This window comes from Indicator indicator, chromosome 14, assembly GCF_027791375.1.
Source record: "Indicator indicator isolate 239-I01 chromosome 14, UM_Iind_1.1, whole genome shotgun sequence".
Taxonomy (NCBI): domain Eukaryota; kingdom Metazoa; phylum Chordata; class Aves; order Piciformes; family Indicatoridae; genus Indicator; species Indicator indicator.
In genome coordinates, this window is record NC_072023.1 from 11,618,114 (window position 1) to 11,645,065 (window position 26,952).

A 26,952-nucleotide genomic window follows, 5' to 3' on the forward strand; every position below is an offset into this window, starting at 1 on the left:
CACATTTCCTTGAGTAATACACGGGAATTTTCAGAAGTTAAACAGTAATTTAAAAATATTTTTAATTCCTCCTCTACGGAATAATAAGTGACACTAAAAAGAAAAGACGTTGCTTAAGTATTATTTTATTAAGGCAAAACAAGGTGCTGGCCTTTCCCTTCTCTTGTCCTCCAAGTATGCATTAACATGAGCCACTGTGTTTGCAGAAGTTGAGATCCTGTTTTATTTTATCCTTATTCCCTGGTTTCTGCATTTTTCCTTTTTAGAAACAGGCAGCAATCAAACACAGGAACAGGAATAGTTTTTCAAGCAGTGGGGGAGATTTGGTAGAGTTTTTGCTTTTCACCAGTTGCTTCACTGTCTTTTTCCTGGAGATGGAAATTAATCATCCCTTAGCAGTACTTTCTGTCTCCAGTAAGAAGCAGTTTGTTAGGGCCTGGATTTATCAGCATTGAAGACCTTCCAAGTCACCCTTGGAAAGGGTCACAATCTGAAGGCCCCTTTACTTCTCTAAGCCTAACTATTAGACATTGCTTTCACTGTACTTTGTTTTATAAAAAAAACCCAAACACAAACCACCCTCCCCCTAACAAAACTGGTTTTCCCATTATACAGCTAGGAAAATCTTTTTCTAAGTTAAAAACTTAAAAGATGTGGACCACTTCTCCCCTCTGCACCTAGATCTGTGTACGTTCAGGATAGGTTGCCTGCTGCAGAGCTCATCTGAAAAGCTTCATGGATACTTTTTCCTGTTGTTGAGAGAAATCATGTCCTGAGTAAACCATGCTAATTTTCATTTTTGAAACACTGCCGTTTTTTTCCTCCTTTGAGGTGCTGTACCTGCTATGGTTCACTGGTTAGAGATGCTAAGATGGAATGAAGTCTGGAGCACCTGATCTTAGCTTGCTCTTTATATCCAGTAAACAATCTGTGGAAGTCTCCTGTATGTCAGGGATTAAAGATTACACTTCTACATGTTTCAGCTAATTCAAATTATTTCTTTCTCAGATGCTTTATGTATTTCAAAGTTAGTATTCTTATCAGAGGTTTAGGTAAGCCTAATGGAACTGTCACTGTTTGTATCAGACCAGAAGCCATGAGTGATAAATATTACTGGGATTTTGAGCCTCTGTAATAAATTGTATTCAGGCAGTTCTTCAGATTTGAATGCTGTATCATAACAAATGGAAAACTTATACATATATATATTAATGATGGATATCCTAGCAAGAAAGAAAGTGGTTTGAGAATCATGCAAGAGCACAAGTGAAATGAGTTAGCCAAAAAATGATGCCATACACCAGCAATAATTGTCCTGATTGCTACAATTTAGTGGTTATACAAACACTGCCTTCTCTAGACTGGTCTAGCAAACCACAGTCTTAAACTACAATCTTCTTATTTAAAATTAAAAAGCAGCTCTCTTCTTCTGAGGACTGGTGTGTTGGGACAAGACTTCTGTGTGGGGAGTGAAACGAAGAAAGTCACTGGCTTTATTTCTATTTTCTCTCTGAAAGAACACAGCCCAGCCAAACAGACAAGCAAAAGTAAGGCATAATTAAAAGTTCACCGTAACAAACTCTGCTCACAATAACTCACATTTATAATTATTCCAACAGCAAGAATAATGTTTTTGTTGTTGTTAAGTAGCCCTGTTTAGATCAAACCAAACAAGACTGACCTGAATGTAACAAAGATAATTTTCTTGCCTTTCTTAGTGCTTGGAATTCTGAATGCACATGTGCATTCTTTCCCTTTTTGTATTTCCTAACAATTTTTCTTTTTCTTTTAAACTATCACTTGATCATTCTTCACTGTGAAATAATCACTATAAAAATGCTATTTATGGATGTTTATCATAAATGGGATAGTTATCCTGATGCAGAAAGTTTTGAAAACTCACCAGAACCAGCAGCTAGCTAAAACAAGTATGTGTCCAATTCTGTGGTGCATCACTTACAACAACACTAAACTATACAAAATTCACAAGGATACAAAAATCAATCCACTTCAGATACAAGCCAAAAGGGCTACTATTGGTCATGCCAAGAAAATAATTGCTGTACTTCCCCTGACTTCACCATGGATTTTTTACTATTTTGTCCTTTCATATGAGCACAAATCAACAGAAGGAGAAGCACAGTTTCTAAACAGTGCACTCAACTTGTGCAGGGAGCTCCAACTCAGACCAGATTTTCATAAGACTTGTATTAAATGATTTGGAGGTTCAGTATTTGACACACACTTTCCACTGTAGAAAGATTAAGAAGTCAGTTTAAAAGGTTATGGGTAAACTCAGGGAAGTAGTCTGGCTCATTTCTGCACCAAGACTTCTGTGCCTGCTACAAGGGAGACAAGAGCTGGCTAAAGGAGACCATGTTGCAGAGCACAAACAGTGCTCCTCAAAGAGCAGTGGCAGAACTGAGCCGTGGCCACGAAACACCCAGGTCCAGCTGTGATAGCCAGCAACAGCCAGGTTTCTTTGGGAGTTTGTTTCAATTCTCTGCCAATCAGCTAGCTGTACAAAATCTGGGAGCACTTTAGCTCTCAGTCCACCAACGAGCCTTTCACAACTGTCAAAACCCCACAATGCCCAACACTCAGTTCCTTGAAGCACGTTTGTCTTCTCAGCTCAATTTTAACACATTCAGCTGGTTATAGTACAAGGCAAATCAGATATTAAGGGGTTTGCTATTTCATGGGTGCAAAACAGAAGGTACCTGGCACAGTACCAAAGAAGCTGCTTCAACATAAACCTTTGCATCAAAGCTATTGCTCACCTACCACACACTCCTCAAATACTTACTGCTCTTGCACAGGTCATAGTAATAACTAACACCCAGACCCTCCCTCCCTCACTCAAGCCTTGCATTTTGACAGTAGGGTTGGAAACACAATGCACAGTTGGTCTTTGAGAGGGTTTTATACCCACACTGCTGCTTCCACAGTGCCTGTGCTCTATGGCAGGTTACTACCGGGAAAATGTTGAAGCTTTCATTTCTTACATAGGCAACAAAGCTTCACAGTGTGCAAAACTGACTAATTTTCTGTGTCCAGTGTGTGTCAGTGTGAGCTGAAATTCCCCCCCCCCACTGACAATAACCAGGCTAGCCCAGTCTGGAAGCAAATGAAAAGCTGTATTTACAAGCAGATGAAATGCAATGAATATGTACAAATATACAAAATTCACAACATTTACAAATATATACAATCAACAGAAAAGCACAACCAAGCTCCCTTTGCTTCCCCCCAAGGGGACCCTCCCAAAGGGGGCCTCCCTCTCCCAGGAGCTTCCCCCCCCAGACCCCCCTGGACAGAGAAGCAGAGTTAGTTAAGCAGAAAGTTGTTAACTTAGCTGCCAAGGTCAGTGTGTTATCTTCAGCCAGAAGAGAAGAAGAAGCAGCAGCCAGACAGCCCAGCAACTGCCCCCAATGCCGAACGCAGAATGTGCAGAGTGCCTACTTTGTTTTGGGTAATAGTTCTTAAACATTTCTATCTATCCAATGGAAGTGTTTAGAACAATCGTTATTTTGCTTTCTTACACCCAATAGTGACTTATTTACATTCTTTCACTTTCTCTGTTCTGAACTTTGCAAGGAAAAATTAAAAAGACAGTTTCAAACCACCACACAGTGGAACTGAAAAGCTCCATTTAAAATTATTTCCCTAATTATAGGAGCCTTTGATCCTCTTAAACATTGTTTTAGCAACATATGGAATGCAAATGGTACAGAGTCTTGTATTTTAATCTTGAATACTTCTCAGATTTTAAGCTACAGCTGTTCTCTGAAATGTCAACGTTCAACTGAGATTCTTGCAGCTGCTGTTGCATTTGCCACCTAATCATAACTTCCCTTCAGTCTTACAGTTCAACCTGCAACATATGGTAAATTATTGATGCCAGAACAGAGGGATTTCATTTTGATTTCATTTCACTAAAATCCAGTTTGCTCACTAAGTGCAGCCCTAGTCCTCCAACAAGAAGACTCATTCTGCCCATGGAAGGGAGATATCTTTCAAGACATTTAATGCTATCCTGCAGAAACACTAATATTTTAATACCTAACACTTGTCAGGGATACTGGATTACAGACCCTATTGTGAACTCCATTTATTTGTGCTTTCACATCTTTCCCTAGGTTGGCCTTCCTTAAAAGAAGAGCAGACTATCCCAAGGTGCTGGCACAGCTCTGTGACGTGGTCAGAGGGGGTCAGTGCTGAGTAGCACAAGGCTCTCCGTTCCTAGTCTGAGCCCCAGAGCTCCCTTCATATCCCCAGGTTTTGACAGCTGAGGGAGCGCACAGTGGACTTGGATATGAGACTTTCCCCACGGCAGTGTTGAACTAGGAGCTACTCTGCAATTTCAGGATGAAAAAGAAAGCATGAAGGGCAGATAGTCACTTAAAGGTGGGGGTCTGAAGCATTGTATCACATCTCTTCGTAAATACCAACAGAAAAAAATTATGTGTAATGTTTCAGAAATATCCTCTAGGTCACTTCTCATCAATAAGCATCGAGAAAAATCTTTTCTGCCACTTACGGTGACTTTTTTATTTAGCAGTTATTACAAAAAAATTCAGGTGTTTGCAGATACTTCAGGCAGAGGAAAATCTATCTCAGGTCATGTGCCAACTTTTAAAATGTACTTCTATCTAGATGCTTACTCTTGAAGTCAGGTGTTTTGTCATAACAAACCGAAACAAAGGCTTTTTTTATTGCTCGAGATATTCAATGGCTTTTGTGTTCCTAGCGTCAGCAGGAACGTCAGAGGATTGTATCCAAGGAGCTAAATGTGCAAGACCTAGGGTCAAAGCAGCTGAATACACCAACCTCAGAAAACACAGACAATGAATTGCAAATGACACTCAAAACAAAACGGGAAAAAAAACCTTCACACAGAAAACTACAAAAGAACTCCACAGATACTGAATTGGCTTTCTGTACACACTGATCCTGCTTAACTGTGTGTGGTAACTAACCAAACCTTCTGAGACTAATAGTCATAAAATAGAGACTCGGGGGTGGGAGAAAGATAATGGGATGGGGGAGAACTGTAAGGAAAAAGATTGCATTGGTCTTCTTTTCTTCCTTTTTTTTTTAATATATTTAAAGGGAGGACATGCATCTGTTGCTATTTTCTACTATTTGGATGTGCTGAACATGACAGTTTAGCACAAGGCAGTTAGTTTGGTATTTATTCTGCTGCAGGAGTCTCACAAAAGGTGCAGTGTTTCAGTTTCAAACACACAGCACAAAACAAATGGTTTAGTAAACCTAACAGAAGTGGTAGTTTTTTCATGACATGGAGTTGTTCTGCTGTAGATTTCAACTTGCAAGCAAGCCATCAATACAAGACACAAAACTGGCAAGTACAGCACAAGTCTGAATACAGCTGTCTGCACTGATGTACTACTTGGTCAGGTTCTTCTTGGAACTTATTCTGGCTTGATTGTGGGCCATATGACATGGGTGCTTTAATGCTAGTTTAGTTGTGCATTAAAGGAAGGATTAGAAATTACTAGTGTCAGTTGCCCACAACAGCACATTTACAAAATGGTTAGTTTTTAATGACAACTACCACATTTTAAAAGGCAATTATTAAGCAGTTTGGTTTCAGTCATTTTGCTGAGAGGCCTTTACTTGTCTTCTTCATCCAAAACAGAAAAGTCCCAAATTAAGCTACAGCTGCAGGAAGTGTTCTCTCTTTCACATTGTGATTCTTCTTATTCTCTAATGTCAATGTAACCACTTATTTATTAATTTATTTATATATTGGGCACCTACTCAACTATTCAGGGAAATTCTTCTCTCTTCTTGCTCTGTCTCTTTGTGAGAGCACTTTTTTAACTCTTTTTTGTCTGGAAATCCACAGCACATCACAGCATAAAGAGGGGAAAAAAAAAAAAAGGCAACCCAATTTGCCAGTCCTGCAGCTACACTGAAAACTTAAAAGTTCTGACGATTACCAAAAAACTCCCCAAGCAAGCAACTAAAAAGCAATAGTGCTCCAGTTTCTCCAACTTTCTTTTAATTATTAAGATCTGCAGAAATGTGGTTGTTCTTTTATTTCAATTTTTTCCAACTTTCAGAGGAAGATTCCTTAAAGCTAAAGAAGTGCTCTTTTTTGTCTTCCTAGCAAAACTTCTGTGTGAACTAGAAGAGTGTTTCTCTGTTTTGTCACTTTTGCTACACAGCTTCAAAAACTACATAACACTCATAAAAGAAATAAAAAGGGTCTTACCCATTGCTTGTTTCCCCATGGCACACTGGTAAGTATTCCTTGGGGACTGGTTGTGGTGAGGATATGGAATCAGTCCAGCACAGACCCCAAGAAGTGTGAAAGGCTCAATCTCCAAATGCGTTGTATCTCTTAAAAGAAAGAGTACCAATTAGAGCAGCTTTGTGAACAAACATCTTAACTAAAACTTATTTCATTTTTGAATACTTCAATTCTGTCCAGGAAAATATAAGTCACTAGGACATCACTATATGGATTCACTGTGGGATTTTTATCTATTTAAAAAATACAACCCAAACTTTTCATTTGGTTTTAAAGTGTTTCCACATGGAAATGAAGGAGAAACAAATGAGGGTTTAAGAACTTCCAGGGAGGAAAAGCCTCCAGATAACAATAACCTGAGAGAGAGCTCAGTAAGACAATAAAACATCAGTTTATACAGTAAGACCCAAAATGTCTTAAGGAATGTCTTCTCATGTATGAGAGTCCTCCACATCAAATTACCAGTCTCAGAGATGTAGAAATCCCCTGGGGAGGTCAAGCAAGGAAGAGCAAGACGGATTCAGGTCCAGAAAAAAAAAATAGAAAGTGTAGTTTTAGCTTTCCAAGGTCAATTATATAGTATTAGTTAGAGGGAAAACACCTGTGTTCAAACCAGAACCAGTGCCATGGGTGATATGGCAAAATAAAACACTATTTGTAAAGCTCTGCAAATATTTTGGAGATGATTATGTTATTAAAAGGCACTACTGATGAGATGTAAAAAGACGGGGACAAGGAGCGAAGACATAATAAAATTTGTTCTACCTGGCATGAGCTTCAGAGGAGAAAGTCACTGCTCAATAAAGACAATTAAATCATAGCATGCATTAGGATGCAAGTGGAGTGACTAATAACTAAGAGTGGAGTGTACAATAAAGCTTGGCTGGAGCAGATCTGTTTTTTAAATCAAGATAAGTAACTAGGAAATGGAGAATTTTGAAATAAAGATAATTATAACTAAACCCATCCAAAGCGTATCTTTCACAATGTTCTTCAGTTATTACACAGAGCTTGGGTTTAGGCATACATTACTTCTCATACACACCTACACCCACTGCATCCTGAAAATCCCATCTTTAATGTTTGATTTCTCTTGGAAGTCTTTTGGAAGACTTTTTTAAAATTAAATTAGTTTAACTGAAGTTTAATACCTTGCAAAGGAAATTACTGGAAAAATCATTATTATGACAACACTCCAAAGACAGCAAAACATCACAAGCTCAAAAATGCTGTCAATTTACCCACAAGTACGTACAGACAAGAAGCAGCAGGAACTGACATAAAAATGCATGTAAAACTGGGAAAAATGAAATCTGAAAAAATCTGGAAATCCTGAGAAGTAAGCCCTAGAGAAGTTACCTGTCAGCCCCCGAAATCGTTATAAATCACAGCAGCATAAACATTACCTGCTGGCCAGAGGGTAGCCACTATTTTTTCCACTTGATAAAAAGCAGCTATGCTAATTGAAGCCTGTCTTACAAAAGTACAAATGGTAGAATCTCAATTGCAGTCAAGTAATTGCAAAATGGTCTCAAGAGCCAGCATCAAACTTAAAGCACAGACTGCTCCCCTACTCTGTAGAACTTCACAGGACTGCTGATGCTTTTCAAACATTAAGTCAAGAGGCTTAAGCCTTCCTGATAGTGGAGTTAAATTTCTTCAGAAGGTACTAGCACATGGAACTACATACACATTTTCAGATAGGGTATTCAATGCAAATATTTTTCCATTGAGGTCAATCCTATTTCAATGAAAGAAAATGCAAATTATGCAGATCCTAGTATCCCAGGAAGTATCCCATAGTGCTAATGAGAGATCTTCAGACTTCACAGAGCTGTTCATTTCTACAAGTCAAAATGCCACTGCCAGAAATGGATCTAGGAAAAGTAGACATGAGTGTGAAAATCAGAGTTTTAAATAGGTAAGGAAGAAATTGAACACATTAAATAGAATCAAATCCTCTGAGGACTGGAGGATTGGAAAAGTAAAGAGAGGACACTGTAGCTAAAAGAGGCCCTCATTACAAAAGCAGGAATGTTAATGGGACACTTCACAATAGTGATTGTATCAGTTGGGTTACCAGAGCAAGTTGAATCAACATGGTCATACCATTTAAAACTCAGCTGGATGAAGGCGGTATTAAAATCAACTACTCAGGATGTAGGGAGCATCATTACTAACCACATGGAGCAATGTGCACATAAGGTGCAAACTCACACAGTTAAAAGCACTATTAGCTACAAGCATTGAAGCTAAACTCCAAACAAGTTCATGAACAACACAAGAATCTCTCAAACCTTTTGTCACTTATTGCTGAGTGATTTCCTCACAGTAGCCCACTGGAAGTTCACTGTCCTCTCCTGGTTTTGACTAAACAGTGATTTCATGTGATATGCTCCTGTTAATCCTACTAGCTGACACAGGTGTCTTGGAACTTCAAACTTTTCAGCTCTAGTGATTTGTGGAAGTTATTTAATTTTGGAGAAAATGATAGCAATTGTGTGTGGTGTTCTTTGCCCAAGCATACAGAAGCCAGACAACAGCATGCAAAATTAATTTCTTAAAGTGATAAAGTCTTCAAAAGCCTTGGCATGAGCAATACAATTTAATTAGCAGAGTTAATGCATTTCATTTGGCAAAGGTTAAAGATAACTGAAGGTCTCATCCAGCTCCACTGAAATCGATGTATTTCTATTGGCTTCCATAAGTACTTGATCAGAACAGAACCTTTAGGAAACACATTTTCTGCATAAATCTACTGATCAATAGAGATCAATGGAGATAATTTCTAGTATCTTACATGCAGCCTACAGTTGACATGATATTGTCAGAGAAACATTAAAAGTAAAAAGATAGGAGGACTTAAAAATTAAAAGAATCCTTCCTTTAATGTGGACTTGTTAAATCACAGTCACAAGACAGAGGGAAAAAAACCAAACCAAACCAAACCAAACAAAAAAAAAAAATCAGAAACAAAACAAAAAACACCAAACCAGAAACAAACCAAAGAGAAACAAAGCACCAGGTCCTTCATGTATGTGGAAAACAAAAAAAACCTGGTAATCTTTCTAAATGAAAATCATGTACCAGGCATGGGTTTAACATATATGGTAAAGAATACACAGAATGACACAGGCATTTTTATCAGGGGCTATTACACATCCAAAAGTCAAAAGGAAGGTCTCATTTCAATACTTCAGCTATTTAGTGTAAACTGGTTGCCTAGGGTCCCTCTATAGCCATAAAAGAGAGCATGACAATCATGACATGATAAGATCATCATTTAATATGTGGAACCATTTCTCTTCTGAATTCATGTTCTATAAAATTACTTCTGATGAGCAGCCCAATGATTAGAACAAAAACAAAGCTACACCCAGAGAACCAAAGGATATACCTTTAAGCTTTGCATACTTTCTAGAGTTAGAAGCAGGAACAGAAGTCTAAAAACCCAAAAGCTAAACCACTTTTTGTATGTGTAGGCAGACTTACTTCCTTAGCTTTCAGCTGGAGTTGTTTCAATCATTAGCAAGGGAGCAATGTGCAAACAGCACATGTGAAGGGAGTACATGTGAAAACAGTAACATTATTCATATGCTTACATTTCAGTCACCCTATAAAAGTTTCCCCTGTGGCAGTGCTCAGCCTGAATGCACACTTACTTATTAATTGTGTGTTCATAGAGTGCAATGTTACAGTCATTTTCTTCATTGACATCCAAATACTCAACGAGGCCTTCATGCAAGAAGTCTTCAAAATTCCTACAGTTAAATTAGAAAATTACAATAGAAGTACTGTTATATCTCTGCAAACCCAAGAAAACTACATAATAAATACACTGAAGTAATATGTAGAAGTCATACTAGAGAAATGTTCATATAAAAGTTCTGTGCATGTTACATATTTAAAGAAAATGTGGGGTTTTTTTTCAGTTAAGCCCTGGCCCATTCACTGCTTCACACTGTCTGACTGGCCAAGGTTATTTAGTTGAACAAGTAAGTAAAATCTTCCTGTATGTGCTCATCACCATCACTATAAAATGTAGGCAAAAGAAAAGGCAACTTAGTAAGTTTTTGGGGTGGCTTTGCAAAATTTAGTTAAAGCTAGATTTTAATGCTTTTGTGTGGTTTTTTTAAAATGCTTAAACTAGGAATTGGCAAAGAGTTTCAGAACTAATTCAGAATGTGCCTGTTTTATGACAGTCAGGTTGGTATTCCTTTGAACTGATTTTTCAGTCAGGAGAAAGACAATACTGCCTTGGGACTTCCACGCGCAGAAAATCGAGGCTGTGAGATGCATTTATTCTATGGAATCACCAAATTTCATTGCAGTAACAAAATAAGAAGCCCAGATCTCATTTGACTTTGAACAGAACCCCCACAGCATACCAATTTTTAATTTATATAGAAGAGTAGACATCTCCTCTACATAGCTAACCCCAAGACTGTGAAATACTGACCAACTGAAGTAATTCCACACAGTATTTATTTAGTGAAGATGAATATGGTCTACTTGAATCATGTACCTGTATCCCTGAGCCAGTTCTTCCATGTGCTTGTTTGTAACAGCAGGCTTTTGCTTCTTAACAATTATGTAGGGTCTACAATTAATTAAAAAAAAAAATATTATTATAGCAAATAGCAGGTAGCTTTATTTACACTTACAATAAGAACCCTGCATATGCACAACTTATTTTGTAAACCACTTTAAAAATTCATCCTCCTTTTACTGATAGAGCCACATAAATACAATCAGTGATTATTCAGCCCTTGGTTGGATACACAGACATCCTTAACTGAGTAGGAAGCCTTTCCCCCCTTAAAATATTTAATATTTTACACATTTACCTCCACATTTTGTTGATGGTTTTAAAAGATTTAAGTTTTCCTAAACTACAAAGCTAGGAACAGCATCAAGTTCTATGGATATCCCAGGGATTTCATGCAACACTAAGTGAACAGTTGGTTCTCAAGTATCCACATGCAAGAATGTATTTTGCTGTTGCTTACATGACATAAAATGCAGGCACTCACTATGGGTGACTTCAGATTAATCCATAAATTTCAATGGCACACGGATCTCTGAAGGCTTCCTTACCAGAAGAAAACACTGACACAAAGGATGGCATGCACGAATGAAACATTGAGGGCTGTTGCTATTTGGACAAGTTGCTCTTATAAAGAGCAGCAAATAGCTACAAGATACTTGTGGAGTTCACTCTGAAGTCTAAATAACTGTTTGAAGACTAATGAGCATTTTTAAATGGTCAGTAGGGGCATCTGAACAATTGCAGGGTGAGAAGTGCCACAAAGTACACTTGGCAAACTCCTGGAAACCTGTGTGATTCCACTTGCCTTTATTTTACCAGTTGGAAGCTTTGCTGCATCTCCAAACCTGCAGAATGGCTGATATTAGCCCTGACTGCAATAGTGATTTCTCTGCCACTGAATATGCCCCTACTCTGGATCTCCTGACCAGCTATGATTAACTGGTGGTTTGTACATGCACTATTTTGAAGCATCTAGTGTGCCTCAAACCGCATTCAACATGCATTGAGACTCAATTAATGAATGAGGTGGAATGCCAACCGCAATTGTGGCTGCTGCTGGTCCTTTAAAGTGTGCACAAAATAAACTCATAGCTAGTCAATGCCAAAACATGCACATATATGTGTATATATATATTTTTTATATACATATAAACTCATTCTGCCTCTCCCAATTTCTGCTTTGTTCCTCTTTCATGACTTGTTCTTTAGGCTAACTGCTTGGCCTTGGAGAGGTTTTACTTGTAAATAACCTAGCACTGTGCTGCCGTAACGTGACTGGAGTCTCTAGCCTCTACTATAAATCAATCTGATTTTCCATCTCAAAATAAAAGTTATTTTCCACTCTTCCTCATTTTGGCTAGACAATACTTTTTTGCTTTTCTCTGTGACATGACTGTCATTCAGACACCCTAATAAGGAGCATAAGCATATCAAGGCTGAGACCCTCTTTATAGGATTACTGAATTCTCTACCTACATAAAGGTAAGCAATGAAATAAACCAGAACTGTGAGACATACTTCATATTATCCCTAACAGGTATACATGTGCCAGGAAGTATTGCACCAGGAGGCTCTTAAAGACAATGAGTAGCTCCTTATTCTAAAATGTGGTATCACATCCAGGGGTTATCTGGTAAGTGGCTGCCTGTTTCTGACTTCACAGGAAGTAAAAAACCCTTCCTAGAACAGTGGACTTTACCCCAGTTGCCAATCAGGTTGATTTTATTCCTCCCTCCATTTTTCTTTTTTTTCTCCCCCCAAAGTAGAAGAAACATTTAGTCTTGAATTGTATTTATAGACAGAACAGATTTATTTGGTCTTCTGTAAGTTGTTTGACTATGTTTCTCAGATCTGTCAGTTTTGAATGAGAGTTATTTATGCAGAAAAGAGATGCTCAAGTCCAACCGAGTTTGCTTAAATCTGTACTCCTAGCTGAATGTATTTACAGCGCATAAAACAGTGTTTGTAATAAGTTCACTAGTGAGATAATTCTGATCAGATATTTACCTGCACAACCTCCCTCCATCAGAGGAAATGTAGACACATCTGTCAGAAAGATTTGTAGAGATGGAAACAAATTCATTGATATAACCTGCTCGACGCATTATCCGAAACGTGTTGACTAATTTCTGATGATCCCGTATGACACCAAGGATGTTACCTATTCAGAAAGAGAATAAATTCAAGGGGCATTCTTTGCATGTCCTAAACTCCACTTGAAAATCACGATCACACCCAGAGTCGTCATAAATTTTCCCTATTCTGACATGAAAAAGAATTGGCTTTTTTCCTTTCTGTAAATGCAAAGTGTCAGAATTCCACAGGTGATCTGTCTGATTGCCTCCAAATAGCTTTAGAAAGCAAGTGATGTGCTTCATCCAGCTTTCTAGAAACATGTTTCTTTTCAGGTGCCCATTAACCAATTAGTGTACCAGCAAACAACACTTCTGAAGCCTGTGATTTCACCCCTACTCAAATGGGTCCAAGGTTTCCAAGAACACACCAAGGAATTGTCCTGCTCCCTTGTCAGAAATTTTAGAAAGACCTAAATCTTTTGATAGATGTGATCGCTCACAACAGCACCAGAATTCCTCCTTCAGGAATTTAGCTCAACAAGCTACTGCTATCTAGGAGTGTACTTTAGTACATACTTAAGTGCTTGGATGCACGATGTACAAACGAGAGTAAAATTCATTTAAAGGGTCATCTGGCCAAGTTAATCTTACTATATAAAATAAAAAATAGTATGGTGCCATTTTAAACAAAATGTTCAAAGAGGAGACAAAGCATGACAGTTTAGGGAGTTTCTAAGACAATACAAAGGTCTTTACAGATTAAAGGATTTGTAATTAACAGATTTTCCAGCCTCTTAGGTCACAAGTTTAAATCAGAATCAAGTTAGCCACCTAGAAGCTTGAAGTTTTTTATGGATTAAATCCACAAACTAATAAATTGAACAGTAAATTACTCTGCTTCACTTAGTACTAGATCATCTATATCTGGGAACATCTTATGCCGTATCACAGACTGAGCTTATGAAGGAAGAATCCAATATTTCTTCTCTGCACTCTCCTTTGGACCATAAAATGAGACAGAGAAGAGTGCATGTGGTTTCACTGAACCCTATCTTTAACATACTGCTACAGAAAAGCAGAGCAAAGGAATGCAGTTTGGTCAAGTGTTGCTTTCATGTTATTGGGAAAAAGGCAGGATGAAGAACAACTGCAGTTTAATTCAGGGGTAAATAGAGAACTTATTTATGGTGATAGACATTAAATGCCTGGAAGTGGATGCTGTTGAGAAAGGGCTATTTTGAAATCACTGTTGTAGTTTTCAACCTGTCAGTATTTTGAAATCTGCTATCATAACATCTGTTGATTTAGAAACACTAAAAGATCAGTTATAAAAGGAACACAAACACATAAATGCAAAGCACATATGCCAAATCATCCCTTTAACAAAGAAGAGAGGCCAGTTTTCTAAGGTCTCATTTTTTCTATTCATTCACAAAGCAAGCTTCCCTTTAAAAGGTAGTTTTAAAGCTAATTGTTGAACTTCACAAGCAATTAGTGTTTCTGTTTTCAAAGACACTTAAATGAATATATGTAAAAATCCATAAAGATTACAGTAATATTAAATACTTTCTGTCTATGAAGCTCTGAATTTGTAAATTTAAGTTACTACAAATTTAGCAGCATTATTTTCTTTTAAAAGTGTTCTATGAATGGCACCTCATTTGGTGAGTGCCTGAAAACACCCAAATGGATCTGTAATAGAATCTACATATTTTTGTGCCTATTTATGCAAATGTGCTTAAAAGCAGTACTGAAATTTGGAAAAGCTTCAATTTCCTACTTACACATACCTGCAGTCAGAGTTCTGACAACACCATTTCAGAAAACTAAGTCGTATCATCTGGCCTGTCTGCTCTGCCTAACACTATCAAAATATTTACAGATTAAATTATCTACACGTGGAAATGGCATCTGCAGCTCACTGTGCTCCAAAAACTGTTGGCAGGTTTCCGAAGCCTAACTCTCAATCAGCAACAAATTAGAGTCAGACTGCTGAAAAGTTACATACCATTAAGGAAAACAAGGAACACATTTGGATATGAAAGTTCTTCACCACAGAGCAAGTTGACATCTTCAACTCCAAGATTACTAGCTAATTTAATAATTGGGCCATCCTCCATATCTGTAGTAATGTGAGTCATGAGCGCAAGGTTTTTAACCAAACCGCAAGCCTAAAACAAAACCAACCTTCTTTTATTCATTTTATTCCACATTATTAATATTACACATTTATTTTTCTTCCAGAACCACATTTATGAAAAAAAAAAATAAATCAAAATATAAAGTGAAAGAAATGAAACAAATTAACTATGCTGAAAATCAGAAGGGGAAAAAAATTATATATCGCACTGAAATGTAGTGTTTCAGTATTTACAAACTAATAAGAAACACAAATTTTGAAGTTAGACTTCTTAAGTTATCCAATTATGTATAGCCCTATATGTCTCTCTTCAAGGCACAGCTACTTAGAAGCATAACAGAAATACAAAATTTGTCTATTTTTCTATCTGCCAGTTATTCTGCATGTTTGAACACAAACTTCCACATTTTAAAATGAAAAATATCCAAGTATCATATTCAGTGCAATTTCATTTCAGCTGCTTAATGAGGTTAGCTCAAATTTGCTACACATTTATGCCAGTAAGTTTAGAGTTCACTCAGTACTTTCTATTCAGGGAAAAAAAAAAAGATAAAAACCAACCAAACAAAAAGACTGTCAGCATCAATCATTTGTTGAAATAGTTGAATGATGTCTTTAAAACACAAAAAGGTGTTTTGCTTCCCCAAGCTAAAGGCTTTTTCACACAGCCAAATTATTTCTCAACAGTTTCTAGCCAGTTGACTCAAACAGGAGAAAAAAGGCAATTCAGTAAGGAGGACTGGGATGTAACAAATGGGATGTCAGAAGACACACAACTTAGGTTATCAGGCTGAGAATAATTTCTTTCCAGAAACTTCCTGAAGAGAATTCCTCCTCCCCCACCTGCTTCAAAATAAACATTGTCTCTGTTCCTCAGGACAAAAAATACTGAAGATCCTCACCTCTCCTTCAGGAGTGTCAGATGGGCAGAGCATCCCCCACTGAGATGGTTGTAATGACCGTGGACCACTCACTTTCCTCGTCTTTTCAAACTGAGAAGAGATTCTAGTCATCATTCCCAGAGCAGATATATAGGACAAGCGGGACAACACCTGTGTCACACCTTGGCGGTCCATTTTGAATCTCTTCAGAGACCAATTTCCCTGTAGAATAAAATGAACGTTATTGCACTTTACCCCTATCTACTAGTAGTTATTAAAAGTTCAGTACTAAGAACTAAAAAGAGTTGAAACAAAAGAATTGCTCTTTCAGATGAGAAGATACTTTTGCTATTACTAAGTAAATCATATTCAGATTCGTTATCATCTCTCCCTCACAGGTAAACCGATACTTAAATGCCACTAAATGAAATTTTTTTCTGTTCTGCCTTTATAGCTTTTTTTCCCTAATATTTAAAAAACACAAATAAAGAAAAGGTATATTGAAAAAAACACACTTTTGCAGAGTTGCAGTTCTGCCTTTTTTGTGATTTGTTATTTTTGTAGGAAACAGGCATTTACACTGGAGAAGTATGATACCAAATTCATCTGTATTTTCTTGCAGGCTTTTGTTTTTACAATCCAGAGGAAAAAGATTTACTGATGCGTCTTTTCACACAGGAAGATTGGGGATAGGGTGGTGATTAGGTCTATCCAACCTCTCTGGTAGGATTACAACAAATGTCAGATTTATGCATATGTCAGACATTTCATATTTCAGGACTGTCAAAGGCACTTGTAGTTTTAGTCAGAAAAATAGAGGAGTTCAGAGAATGTTCCAGAACAGAACTATGTTTCCATGCCAAGCAGGTTTAATAATCTCTACTGTAAAATCTTGAAATTCAGTGCTACAATTCAGTGCTACTCCCTAACCCACCCTGTCTTCTAGTATTTTCCAGGGTAAAAGTGAGACCTATAGCAAGTATCACTGAACACCACTGTACAGTCAGTGCAGCAGTGCTATGCATTCTTTTGCATTCTACTGGTGTAATTATGAATTTGCTGAGTTATTTCATGCTCTTTCAGACTATCATTGAAGCATTATGGTGAGATTGGAGATTGTCATTTCCAAGAATGATTTTTATGGTATTTGCTTAATCTCTTGAATAGTATGCACTGGGCATTGTTCCTGAGAAATTATTTTCAATGCTTAAGAGCAGATGGTGTTTAACTGCCTATGTGGTGCTAAAAAAAAAGTCCAAAGATAGTAGAAGAAGGAAGACTTTACACTGTGTACTGAATAGTTTGCAGATTTATCTCTGTCAGTCCAAATGGAAAAACTGGCACTGGCTAGAAGAAAGCAGTAGCATTTAGAGAAACAAATCTGTCAATTGCTTTGGTTACATACACTGTAGAGATTTAACTACATTTGGGGCACTCATAAAATTAAATAGTGATAAGCTTTAACAGTCTGTAAGCAACAGACTATTGGTGGGTTTGGATGCAATTTGTGGAGTTAATTTTGTTTGCAAGAACTGAAGAAAAACCTCTGTTTCATGCTAGGCTGAAAAGCCCTCTCAAGAGTTCCAAAGATTAAAAATTAAGTTGCACAATTTTTACCAGGACTAATCTAACTTCTTAAAAAAATATGGATTTCAAAGTACTTTATAAGCTAGTAGCTAGATTTCAGAAACCATCTCACAAATTGCTCTCGCTGATGTGTGAGGTAAGAAATAAAAAGTTAGTAACAGTATTTTTGTTCTTGTTTACTGGCATGAATGAAAATATCCATTGTAGCAGAAGCCAGACACAGGCTAAAAACCTAACCAAGACAAATATTTAAAGGGATTCTTTTTTGTAATAATGCAGCATGTAGCAGTTTTCCCTGATAAACAGAATTGTAGAATCTCTTTAGGTGGAGAAGACCTTTAAGATCATCAACTCCAACCACGATCTAACTCTACTATGTCTGGTGCTAAACCATGTCCCTTAGCACCACATCTATTCCTCTTTTAAACACCTCCACAGATGGTGACAAAACCACCTCTCTGGGGAGCCTATTCCAAGGTCTGAAAACCCCTCCAGTGAAAAAGTTTCATTTAATATCATATCTAAACCTCCTCTGGTCCAACTTGAGGCCATTTCCTCTTGGTCTTACCACTTGTTACCAGGGAAAGGACAGAGAAACACCCACTTCACTACAACCTCCCTTCAGGCTGTTGTTGAAAGTGAGAAGGTCTCCCCTCAGCCTCCTTTTCTCCAGACTGAAAAACCTCAGTTCCTTCAGCCACTCTTCACAAGGCTTGTTCTCCAAGACCCTTCACCAGCTTCAATGCCCTTCTCTGGGCCTGCTCCAGGATTTCAATGTCTTTCTTATAGAGAAAATAGTTCAGTATCATTAGCAGAGAAGCATAAATTTCAATGCTGCAAATCTGCTCATACTAGTAACTTCATATGAATAAAAAGGCACTGCCCTTAAAGAGGTCAAAATTCAAGCCTGGAGCTGGGGTTTCCCCCACCCCTCCCTCTCAGGGGTCTTCTGCTCATGCCATTTTTCTGCTGTTTTTGAACTACCTTTTGGACATATGATGTAACCTGACCCTGGCTAGATCCAGCTAATTAAAAAAAAACAAAAACAAACTACATGAAGCACATAGAAGACAGCAAGTTGGAAAAATAAAAATATGATTGCTATTTTACTTGTTTCTTGCAGATTTACTTGTTTCTACCACTTCTTCAAAAATACTAAGACATAACTTTGAAATAAATGGCGAAAAAAGAGTGGTTTGGTGATTAATGACCCTTCAGTGAATTCCAAACGCCCTGCCCATGACAGAGTTTTGCAATTTCTGTCTATGAAGAATGTGGAAAAAGATTTGCTTTTATGACTGAAAACAGTAGGGCCATCAGAACAGAATTTACACATTTCACTCATTCACTGTGGTGGAAAACCAAAGATACTTACAGTGGAGATGGCGTTGACCATGCCATTGGTGATTTGGTCTTGACGCATGTGCTTCACTACATCAAACTGAGCTGCACGTTGCTTGGGGATTACCTGGTCAGCAATCTTTTTCAGTTCAGAGTTAAATTTTTTGAACAAATCTTCAAACAGAAGAGAAAGAAGCTGAAAATACAGAACAATTTGATTAAGGGCAAAATTATACTTCTCTAGATCTTTGCAATCTTGGGGTGTGGGGGGATTTGGGAAGGGGTAGGACAAGTAGAAGGAAACACATTTAAAATTTTCACCTTTATCATTCTTTTCAGTTAAAAAATACCCTGTTTCTCAAATTATATTTTTCTCAGAAGTTTTTTGCCTTGCTGAAGTGCAGCATTAGAGATTACCTCATAACAGAAAACAAATTAAGAAGAATAATGGTCTCTGCCTATGCATTTATCCCTTTTTGGTTTGCTTTAATCCTTACTTCACAATATCTCAGCATATCCATCCACCTTTACACTATCCATTTACTGTTTTCCCTAATCTGCTACATTATAATCCATCTGATCTACTTCTTCCTTCCTGAAGTCACAAACACTTTTCAATACTTGATATCCTAAATACACAAGCCTGAATTACAAACAAGATTTGGAGGCAAGACCAGTTTCTATTCTAAGATTGGATTAAATAACTGCAGTAAAATAATAAATGAAGAGTAACTTTGAGATAGTCTATTACAAAAAATGAAAAAGGATGTTTAAAGTGGCCCTTCCCAGGAGCTACTTAAAATGGAAAATAGACACCCAGGTGTCCTTAGGGGAAGAAACTCAGCAGCACAGAATCTGGAGGCAGTGCACAGTTTGCAGGACCAGACTGAAGCACAAAAGGTGCACAATAACCATTGTTTCTGGACAAGCAGAACTAAGAGACTTTTGGGCAAGCCCAGGAGCAAACTCTGCTCTTGACAGCTAGCAAGACATGTCTCAGATCGTGTAGGCAGCTTCCTCACCCAGATACACTTTTATCCTGCTACTTTCTGCCAATCACAGTCTGTGGAAAAATCAGCTACACCCACAGAGAGTCCAAACGATTCAAGAGCTTCCATCCTTTCCTAGAAGTGATACTATGTGGAAAGTTTCCCACACCTCTCCCTTACAAAAGCCTACAGCAAAGAAGCTCCATAACACAGCTGAAAAAAATCCCCCCCAAAAATCCCAAACACCCCCCCCCCCCAATACAACCCTCCAAAAGTGCTTCAATTTAAGCCAAATGTTTCCTGTATATGTATACTAATTACTTCTAGTGCTTGAAATAGCCATAAAAGTCCACCAAAGTTTTGCATCTTTTTTTTTTCCCCCCTCTCTCTCTCCAGTCTGCAGTTTGCTTCTGCAGTTTCCTCAACCTCTTCTTTGGGAAGCACTACTAGCTTCCCAAAACACTCAAATCTGAATTACATGATACATTTTAGGAGTGTTCACAATTTGTAAGCAAGCAGTGTAAATTCCCAAGCCTAGCAGTCCTGCCCTGGGACTCTATTTTGCAGCAGCTTCAAATGTTAGAAGAACTGAAAATGCAGCAGCTACCATTGCCAGAAATAGCAGCTCCCAGTATACAAAGCATTGTAGGACTGAACAAGCTAGGTATTCAGCCACCACAAGCCAAGGCATTCTGGAGTCAGTTGTGCTATTTAATTTCTGTATATGCAGAACTGAAGTAAATTTTAATTGTCTGATAGTCTTGTCAAGTAAAAACTAGACTCTTTTGAAATCCATCATGTTATAAGTTTGATCTCAACAGACTTGAGTAGGCCTTAAACATTTTTTTAAAAATTCACTCAGAAAATGGTTTTGTTTCATTTCTTGATCAAAAAATTGGAAAAAATCTCCCATTTCCACATGCCATAGGGATTATTAAGACACACCATCCTTCCTCTTAATTAATGAAGAAAGTTACATACTAAATACACCAACTTACTCTTATTTGCCAGTCTCAAAAGCATCATACTTTGCTAATTTCACTCAATCTCAGACTGCAAGAAGCTCGCTCTATCTGGCAAAGCAGAATCTCACAATAACCACATTATTTAGGTCAAGAGCAACAGATTAAAGAAAAAGAATGGAATGCTAGCGATAATATTCAGTGGATTTCATAGTTAGTCCAGGGCCTTTCAGCCTGCTTCAGACACTCCTTCTTCACTAAAGAGTAAATTATATTTAAGAAAAAACAGACCTGACAGCTCATCAATTGATTTTCATTGAAAATACTAAGAAAAATTAATAAAGAAGTTAAGCTGCTGAAATACAGTTTCACCAATTAGCTTAATGTCAGAGAATTCTAATTAGGCGCCTTGAGATTGCTATTTAGTGTTTAAGCCTTTAGAGTGCCAAATTCTCCCTTTCACACAAACTGGTTGCAAAATTAAAGACATTAGGCAGCCTTAATTATATTATCAGAACAGCTGGGATTAGGCAATCTCTGAAGTCAAGGCGGTATTCTTTTGTCACAGGGTAGAAATCCCTTGCTTTCCAGGGTGCCGGATTTTGGTGCTGTTCCATATCTCACTCATACAAAGCAAGCTGCATTAGAAACCAAAAAAAAAAAAAAAAAAAAAGATGAGGACAAAGAACAGAGTAATGCTTAGCAAATAATGAACACATTAAGGAAAGAGAAAAGGTAGGTGAAAAGATTAAGCCTGAAATCGGTAGGTTTTGCTAACACCTCAGCTGGCACCTGGCCTACTGAGCCTCTAGTGGCAGAAGGACTAAGAGAAAGCTCTGTAAACCAGCTTGGCTAGTGGATGCAACTCTGTTATCTAAAGCTAAAGCACATTTCGTACTCTCTTGTCCCATGGGGTGTGAAATTAGCAGCTATTGTTTTCACACAATTTTATAAACACAATGTCTTTTATGTCTTTACATTGTTTAGACCACTATGTTTTTCCTCTCACATGGGAATCTTTTCCTCTTTTTTTTTTCCTTCTTTCTTTTTTTTTTTCCTTTATTCAAATTTTAAATAATCAGGATTTTTATCCCAGGAATACACTGGCATAAAAACAAAACAAAAAAATCCAAAAAATACCAAAACCCAAAAAATACCAAAATCCAAGAAAAACCCCAAACCAAACAGCATTCGTTTTATCCACACAAACTTTAGCTAAAAACGTTCAGAAATTGACAAAAATATCTTACACATTTTAGTCTGTAATTGAATGAAATCAGGATTACACTGATAATGTGGCAGAGAGACTTCCACGTGGTCAGCTTGAAATGAGCTTTTAAAATATCACAAGGAAGCCAGAACTACTCTTAATCAAGTGTTACAATTCCCCCCCCCATCTCCCCTCTGCACAGTTCTCCTTGATGCAGAAAAAAAACATCCACTGGCTTTATGATGATCCTTTACATTTAAAACCTCTTTCTGGTTAATTTAAAATTACTTTGGTTGTTAAAGTTTCTGTGAGCAGAGGCCTTTTTCTTACAGCTTGTAGAAAACTTTTTACCGGCTCTACTTTCTGCCTCCAAAAACATTAGGAAAAAACAAATTACTCCTACAATACAATTAAATAAGAACAATATAATGAGAAAGCAACAACTAATTTTACTGATTACAGCTACACTGAGCTACAGCAATGACATTACAGCAGAAGCCAAATAAATCCATCATAGCTTTAAGTATTTGTCACATTAGAATATCGCACTAATGTCCTCTTGCTGCTTCTTACACTTCAGAAATATGTTCTGCATCAGCACAAAAGTCAGTATATTAATTTTAAAAAAGGAATTTTTCTGTCCTAACAAGTTAAGAGGCTTTTACCCTTGTACCTGTGCTTGGAGTGTGTTGAAGAGTGTTGTCTTAGTTTCTTCAGGAAACTAGGAAGCAAAGTACATTTTTACTGTGAAACGGCTGTGTGCTCTGGGTGTGTTTACATATGTGTATGGATGGCAGGGCAGAGTAGGAAGGAGAATAGGACTATAATACTCAAGCACCTACCTTAAAAAGTACAAGATGAGAATTCCTACTGGATTTTAACAAAAAGGGAATGGTTATTGTTACTTGTGCCACAACAGAAATCCCAGTACAAGTGACATGGGCAGCAGAGATGCACAGTTTCTCCAACCAGGTGTATTATGTGTTCTTGCCTGATAATCGATAACCATAGATGATACTGACTGCCAATACTCCAAGTAAATACAGAGAACAGCAAAGAAGTCCAGTCCTAATCTAAATTGGTTAATCAAATAACACAGCAAGTATTTCCTTCACCTGATAGGAAATTTCCTACCACGTGGGACAGTTTGGCCAAAAGCTGTGAACTGCCACCCTGACTGCAAAAGAAGTTGCCAGTCAGACACCTCAAACCATTCCCTTCTTCACAGTCCTTTGTTAAAATTTTGCAAGCAGAAAAGTCTGTGCAATCCATTTTCATTAGTTGCTCGTTAACTTTAAACCACTTACTCTGTTAATTCGTGCTACTCCAGAAGCTAGAAAGGCAGCTGAAAACAAATAAGCAATCTTACAGGCTTCTCCAAATGACAGGAAGCTTTAGTGGCTGTTCTGGGAGTTGCTACAGAAGCTGAGTTCTCCATAGTGGACAGCCTGGACCTGACACTAAGGCACCTAGCTGGTCCCAGTTTATTCCCTTACCTAGGGGCTTAGATGAGGACACTAGAAGATGGATCTTACTGCTGACTTCTGGGTACTTAAAGTGTTATGATGGAACTAGAACCAATGCCATATTTATACTGCTCTGTGCTTTTTATCCTCAATACAGACACGAGGATATAATTCATTGGTCTCAATCAGGGAAGTATATCTGTGAGTCAAAACAGAAAAGCCAAAAAGATAAAATGAGAACACCCTTTCAATCAAGACAGGGACGTTCCTTGTTCTGCATCTTTTAAAAGCAGATGCTCACAAAATCCCAGAAGAGCACTTCACTCTCAAGTAAAAACTTACCTGCCCTGCCAACTCCAAACGTTTATTGCCATAGTAGTCTCTGTCATCTACTTTATTTTCTCCTTGAGCCAAAATTACTCTGCGCACCATCACTGCTGTGTATATGCACTTGGCACGAAAATTGAATTCCTTCACCTGTAAACAGAGGGGAAAAAAAAAGAAAAAAAGGAAAAGCATAATGACGTTTCAGGATCAGCTCCTTACATCTTATTCAGACCAACAGATCCATTTAGATCAATGGATCTGGGCTGACTGAGAAGTTATAAAAAAAATTTGTTATCTTCTTTAAAAATGCTATAAGTAATATATGTTAGTGACACAGAAACAGATAGTAAATGAAAACAAGTCTGAATAAAGGTATCAGTCAGGAGAATAAGGTCCTGAACTAAGAGCTGATATTGCCTGGCTTTGCAGAAATAAATGTCTAGGATGATATGTAGTTCAATGGTACAGCATTCATAAACATAAAGAATGCTTTTGACTCAATCCAGATCTTCCCCTTTATTTTGAGAATGATTTACTTTATCTCACCTACAAAGCAATCAAAGACATTTCTCCCTGTGAACAAAGCTCAGACCTTAAATAACCACACTCATTTGCTCTGTTTTTTTGAAAAAAAAAAAAAAAAAAAAAAAAAAATTACATACAAGGACGTGGGTCAAAATAGTTGAGGCCAGCAGCTCTCGTGCTTCTTCCATCTTTGTTTTCTTTGGGCCTCCCCACATCCTTTGCCTTCGTACTTTGTTTCCAATGTACTTCAATGCCTGCAAGACAAGGGAATAGCTTAACATCAGAATTGTAATCTATATAAATACACACACATGGAGATCTGTACAGATTCCTCAGTCAGTGCAATCCTATAAGCACAGATGATACAAACTCCAAGCAAAGTGCAAATTACCAAAAACCTGTAATGGTAATAAACAAAAAAAAAAAAAAAAAAAGAAAAAGAAAATTTACACAATTAAATTATGTAAATAAATCTAATTAAATCTACAACTTTATCATGTGTTGATAACATCTGGAGTAGAAAGTGCTGAAAGAACACAATTACTACAATAATGAAAGGGGTTTGCAGTGATATAGGAAAAAGGATTACAAAAATTACAAAGATATTGAGTTTAATTTTAGTGTTCACCTCCAGTTCTTTTGTGTACTTCTTAACTTTCACTCATATACTAAATTGTGAGGTGGCACTCACTTTTTAATAGGCACAAATGCTACTGTTTACAAGAATACATTGCAGTGATTAATGGATTCTTACTCTCTTACCAGTAGTGCAAGAAATGGAACCTGCTGAATTCAAGATCACATGAGTCAAAAGAAACTATCCAGGTCCATACAGGAAGTTCCTGTCTGGAAATGAAGCCATGCCCTCTATGCCAAAGAATTATCCTCTCCACTAAATGATTCCCCTTCCCATCTGTTACTTTCTTCCCCCAATAGCTCACTCTTTTCTCATTTCATTTGACATTTCTGGCGTGAAGTAACGCCTGTACTTCTCTTCATCTACCACCCTGGATTCTTCACATTTCTCTATGTTCCTCTTGCACCACCATTTCACTCTTCTGGCTCTGAATTAGGAGGCTTACATGCTACCTCTCAGCCTGAAAAGCCCCAAAAGATGCAAACAAGAGAGATGTTCACTTTGCAATATTCAACTTCATACGTGGAAAGATTTGATAAAGTTCATAATGAAACAGAGAATCAGACAAATCTTCAAAAGCTTCTTCTAGCAGTTTGATATGTACATGATGGAAGTGCTGCCAAGAAAGTGGCCCATGGTATGATAATTTAGAAAGTGCACATGAGCTGAAAAGAATTCTGGCAAATCTTTAGCAGAATGGAGCATGGTTATATAAACCATATTAGAATTGGAGGAGAACATTACTCACAATGAAATGGTCATGTCCATATCCATGGGGCTTCTGTGAAATGGGGCATGCAATTCCTTTTTAAAAAATTAAGAATGGTCCTCAACAAAACCCCCAAATCTTATGGACATCATTACTTGTCGCATGCATTAAAATGTAACCCTGGCCTTCTGAAAACAAGTAATTTTTTTTACTTTGTTTTGTTTTGTTTTTTTTTTTCATTGAGGCAACAAGAGCAAAGCCTCACTTTTGGCAGGTTCTCTCCCTGTAAAAACTCTCATCTTAAAATAACCCTAAAAAAACAAACATGTAGTCCAATTTCTGACACAACGAAGTGGTCAATACACACCATCTTTAGATTTTCCTAGCCTCTGGCCATGTGAAAAGACACACCTGCATCTGTGTAAAAATCTGAGCTTTCTGGCATTCTTCCAGACTAGGAGCAAATGCAGCCATCACATGTTCCTCTGTGCCAATCATTTGTACAATCTCTTGGTCACTTTCAACACCCATGGCCTAGGAAAAGAAGAAAAGACAGAAATAGCACAGGCTTTATGTTAACTCACTGACATTTGCTTATGCTAATTTGGTATTGTTTGTCTGCATTACTACTAAGCAAGAGCTAGTTCTTCTCTAAGAAACTGTGCCATCTGGCACTGGCAGCACATATTCCAGCTACGGAAGAACGTTAAATGGAAATCTTGATAAGCAGCAGGAACACACACACACTTTTTGGAGAGCCTTTTTTTCTCTCCGCTGATAGGATTTAAATTCTCTGGGGTTTTGCCACTGAAAAAAACCCGCCAAACCAGGTAATAACAACCCTACGTGTGTAACAACAAAGACCAAGCCTGAATCTTCAATAAATAAAGGAAGGTGAATTTTTTAAAAAAGTTACACATGGCCACTTACCACAAGCAATTTTGCAAACTCAAGTTGACTGTGATACAGCACGTCCCATTTGAGAAATGTTTACAATTTACCTCCTTTGCAGCTTGCTGCACTTAGAAGATGACTTCACTACACAATTCCCACTTGAAAGACATTCTATTATTTCACTGATCCTTGGACACCTTGTTCGACTTTATGCTGCGGAAAAAGCTTAATAAACTAAGAAAGCGCTTAACAGATTTAGGAAAATCTCTCTATCGGTAAGTGTTTCAAGGTGGCAGCCAGCAGCGAAGGCCTTTGTGGATTCCAGATGGTGCTAAAGCTCTCCCCTTCACACATTTGCCTGGAGCTCTGCCATATCAAGA

General features: G+C 37.6%; 1 protein-coding gene across 1 annotated transcript in view; it reads right to left on the reverse strand.

Moving 5' to 3' along the window:
- The window catches only part of POLR3B (RNA polymerase III subunit B), a 75,601-nt gene that overhangs the window by 30,537 nt on the left and 18,112 nt on the right, over window positions 1-26,952 (reverse strand). Inside the window, exons 10-19 of the mRNA XM_054386514.1 lie at window positions 26,090-26,212; window positions 24,470-24,586; window positions 23,823-23,957; window positions 18,888-19,049; window positions 15,947-16,147; window positions 14,913-15,075; window positions 12,837-12,990; window positions 10,806-10,880; window positions 9,943-10,041; window positions 6,242-6,369 (exon numbers count right to left, since the gene is read on the reverse strand). Of these exons, the coding sequence (XP_054242489.1) occupies window positions 6,242-6,369; window positions 9,943-10,041; window positions 10,806-10,880; window positions 12,837-12,990; window positions 14,913-15,075; window positions 15,947-16,147; window positions 18,888-19,049; window positions 23,823-23,957; window positions 24,470-24,586; window positions 26,090-26,212 (1,357 nt within the window). The remainder of the gene's footprint in view (window positions 1-6,241; window positions 6,370-9,942; window positions 10,042-10,805; window positions 10,881-12,836; window positions 12,991-14,912; window positions 15,076-15,946; window positions 16,148-18,887; window positions 19,050-23,822; window positions 23,958-24,469; window positions 24,587-26,089; window positions 26,213-26,952) is intronic.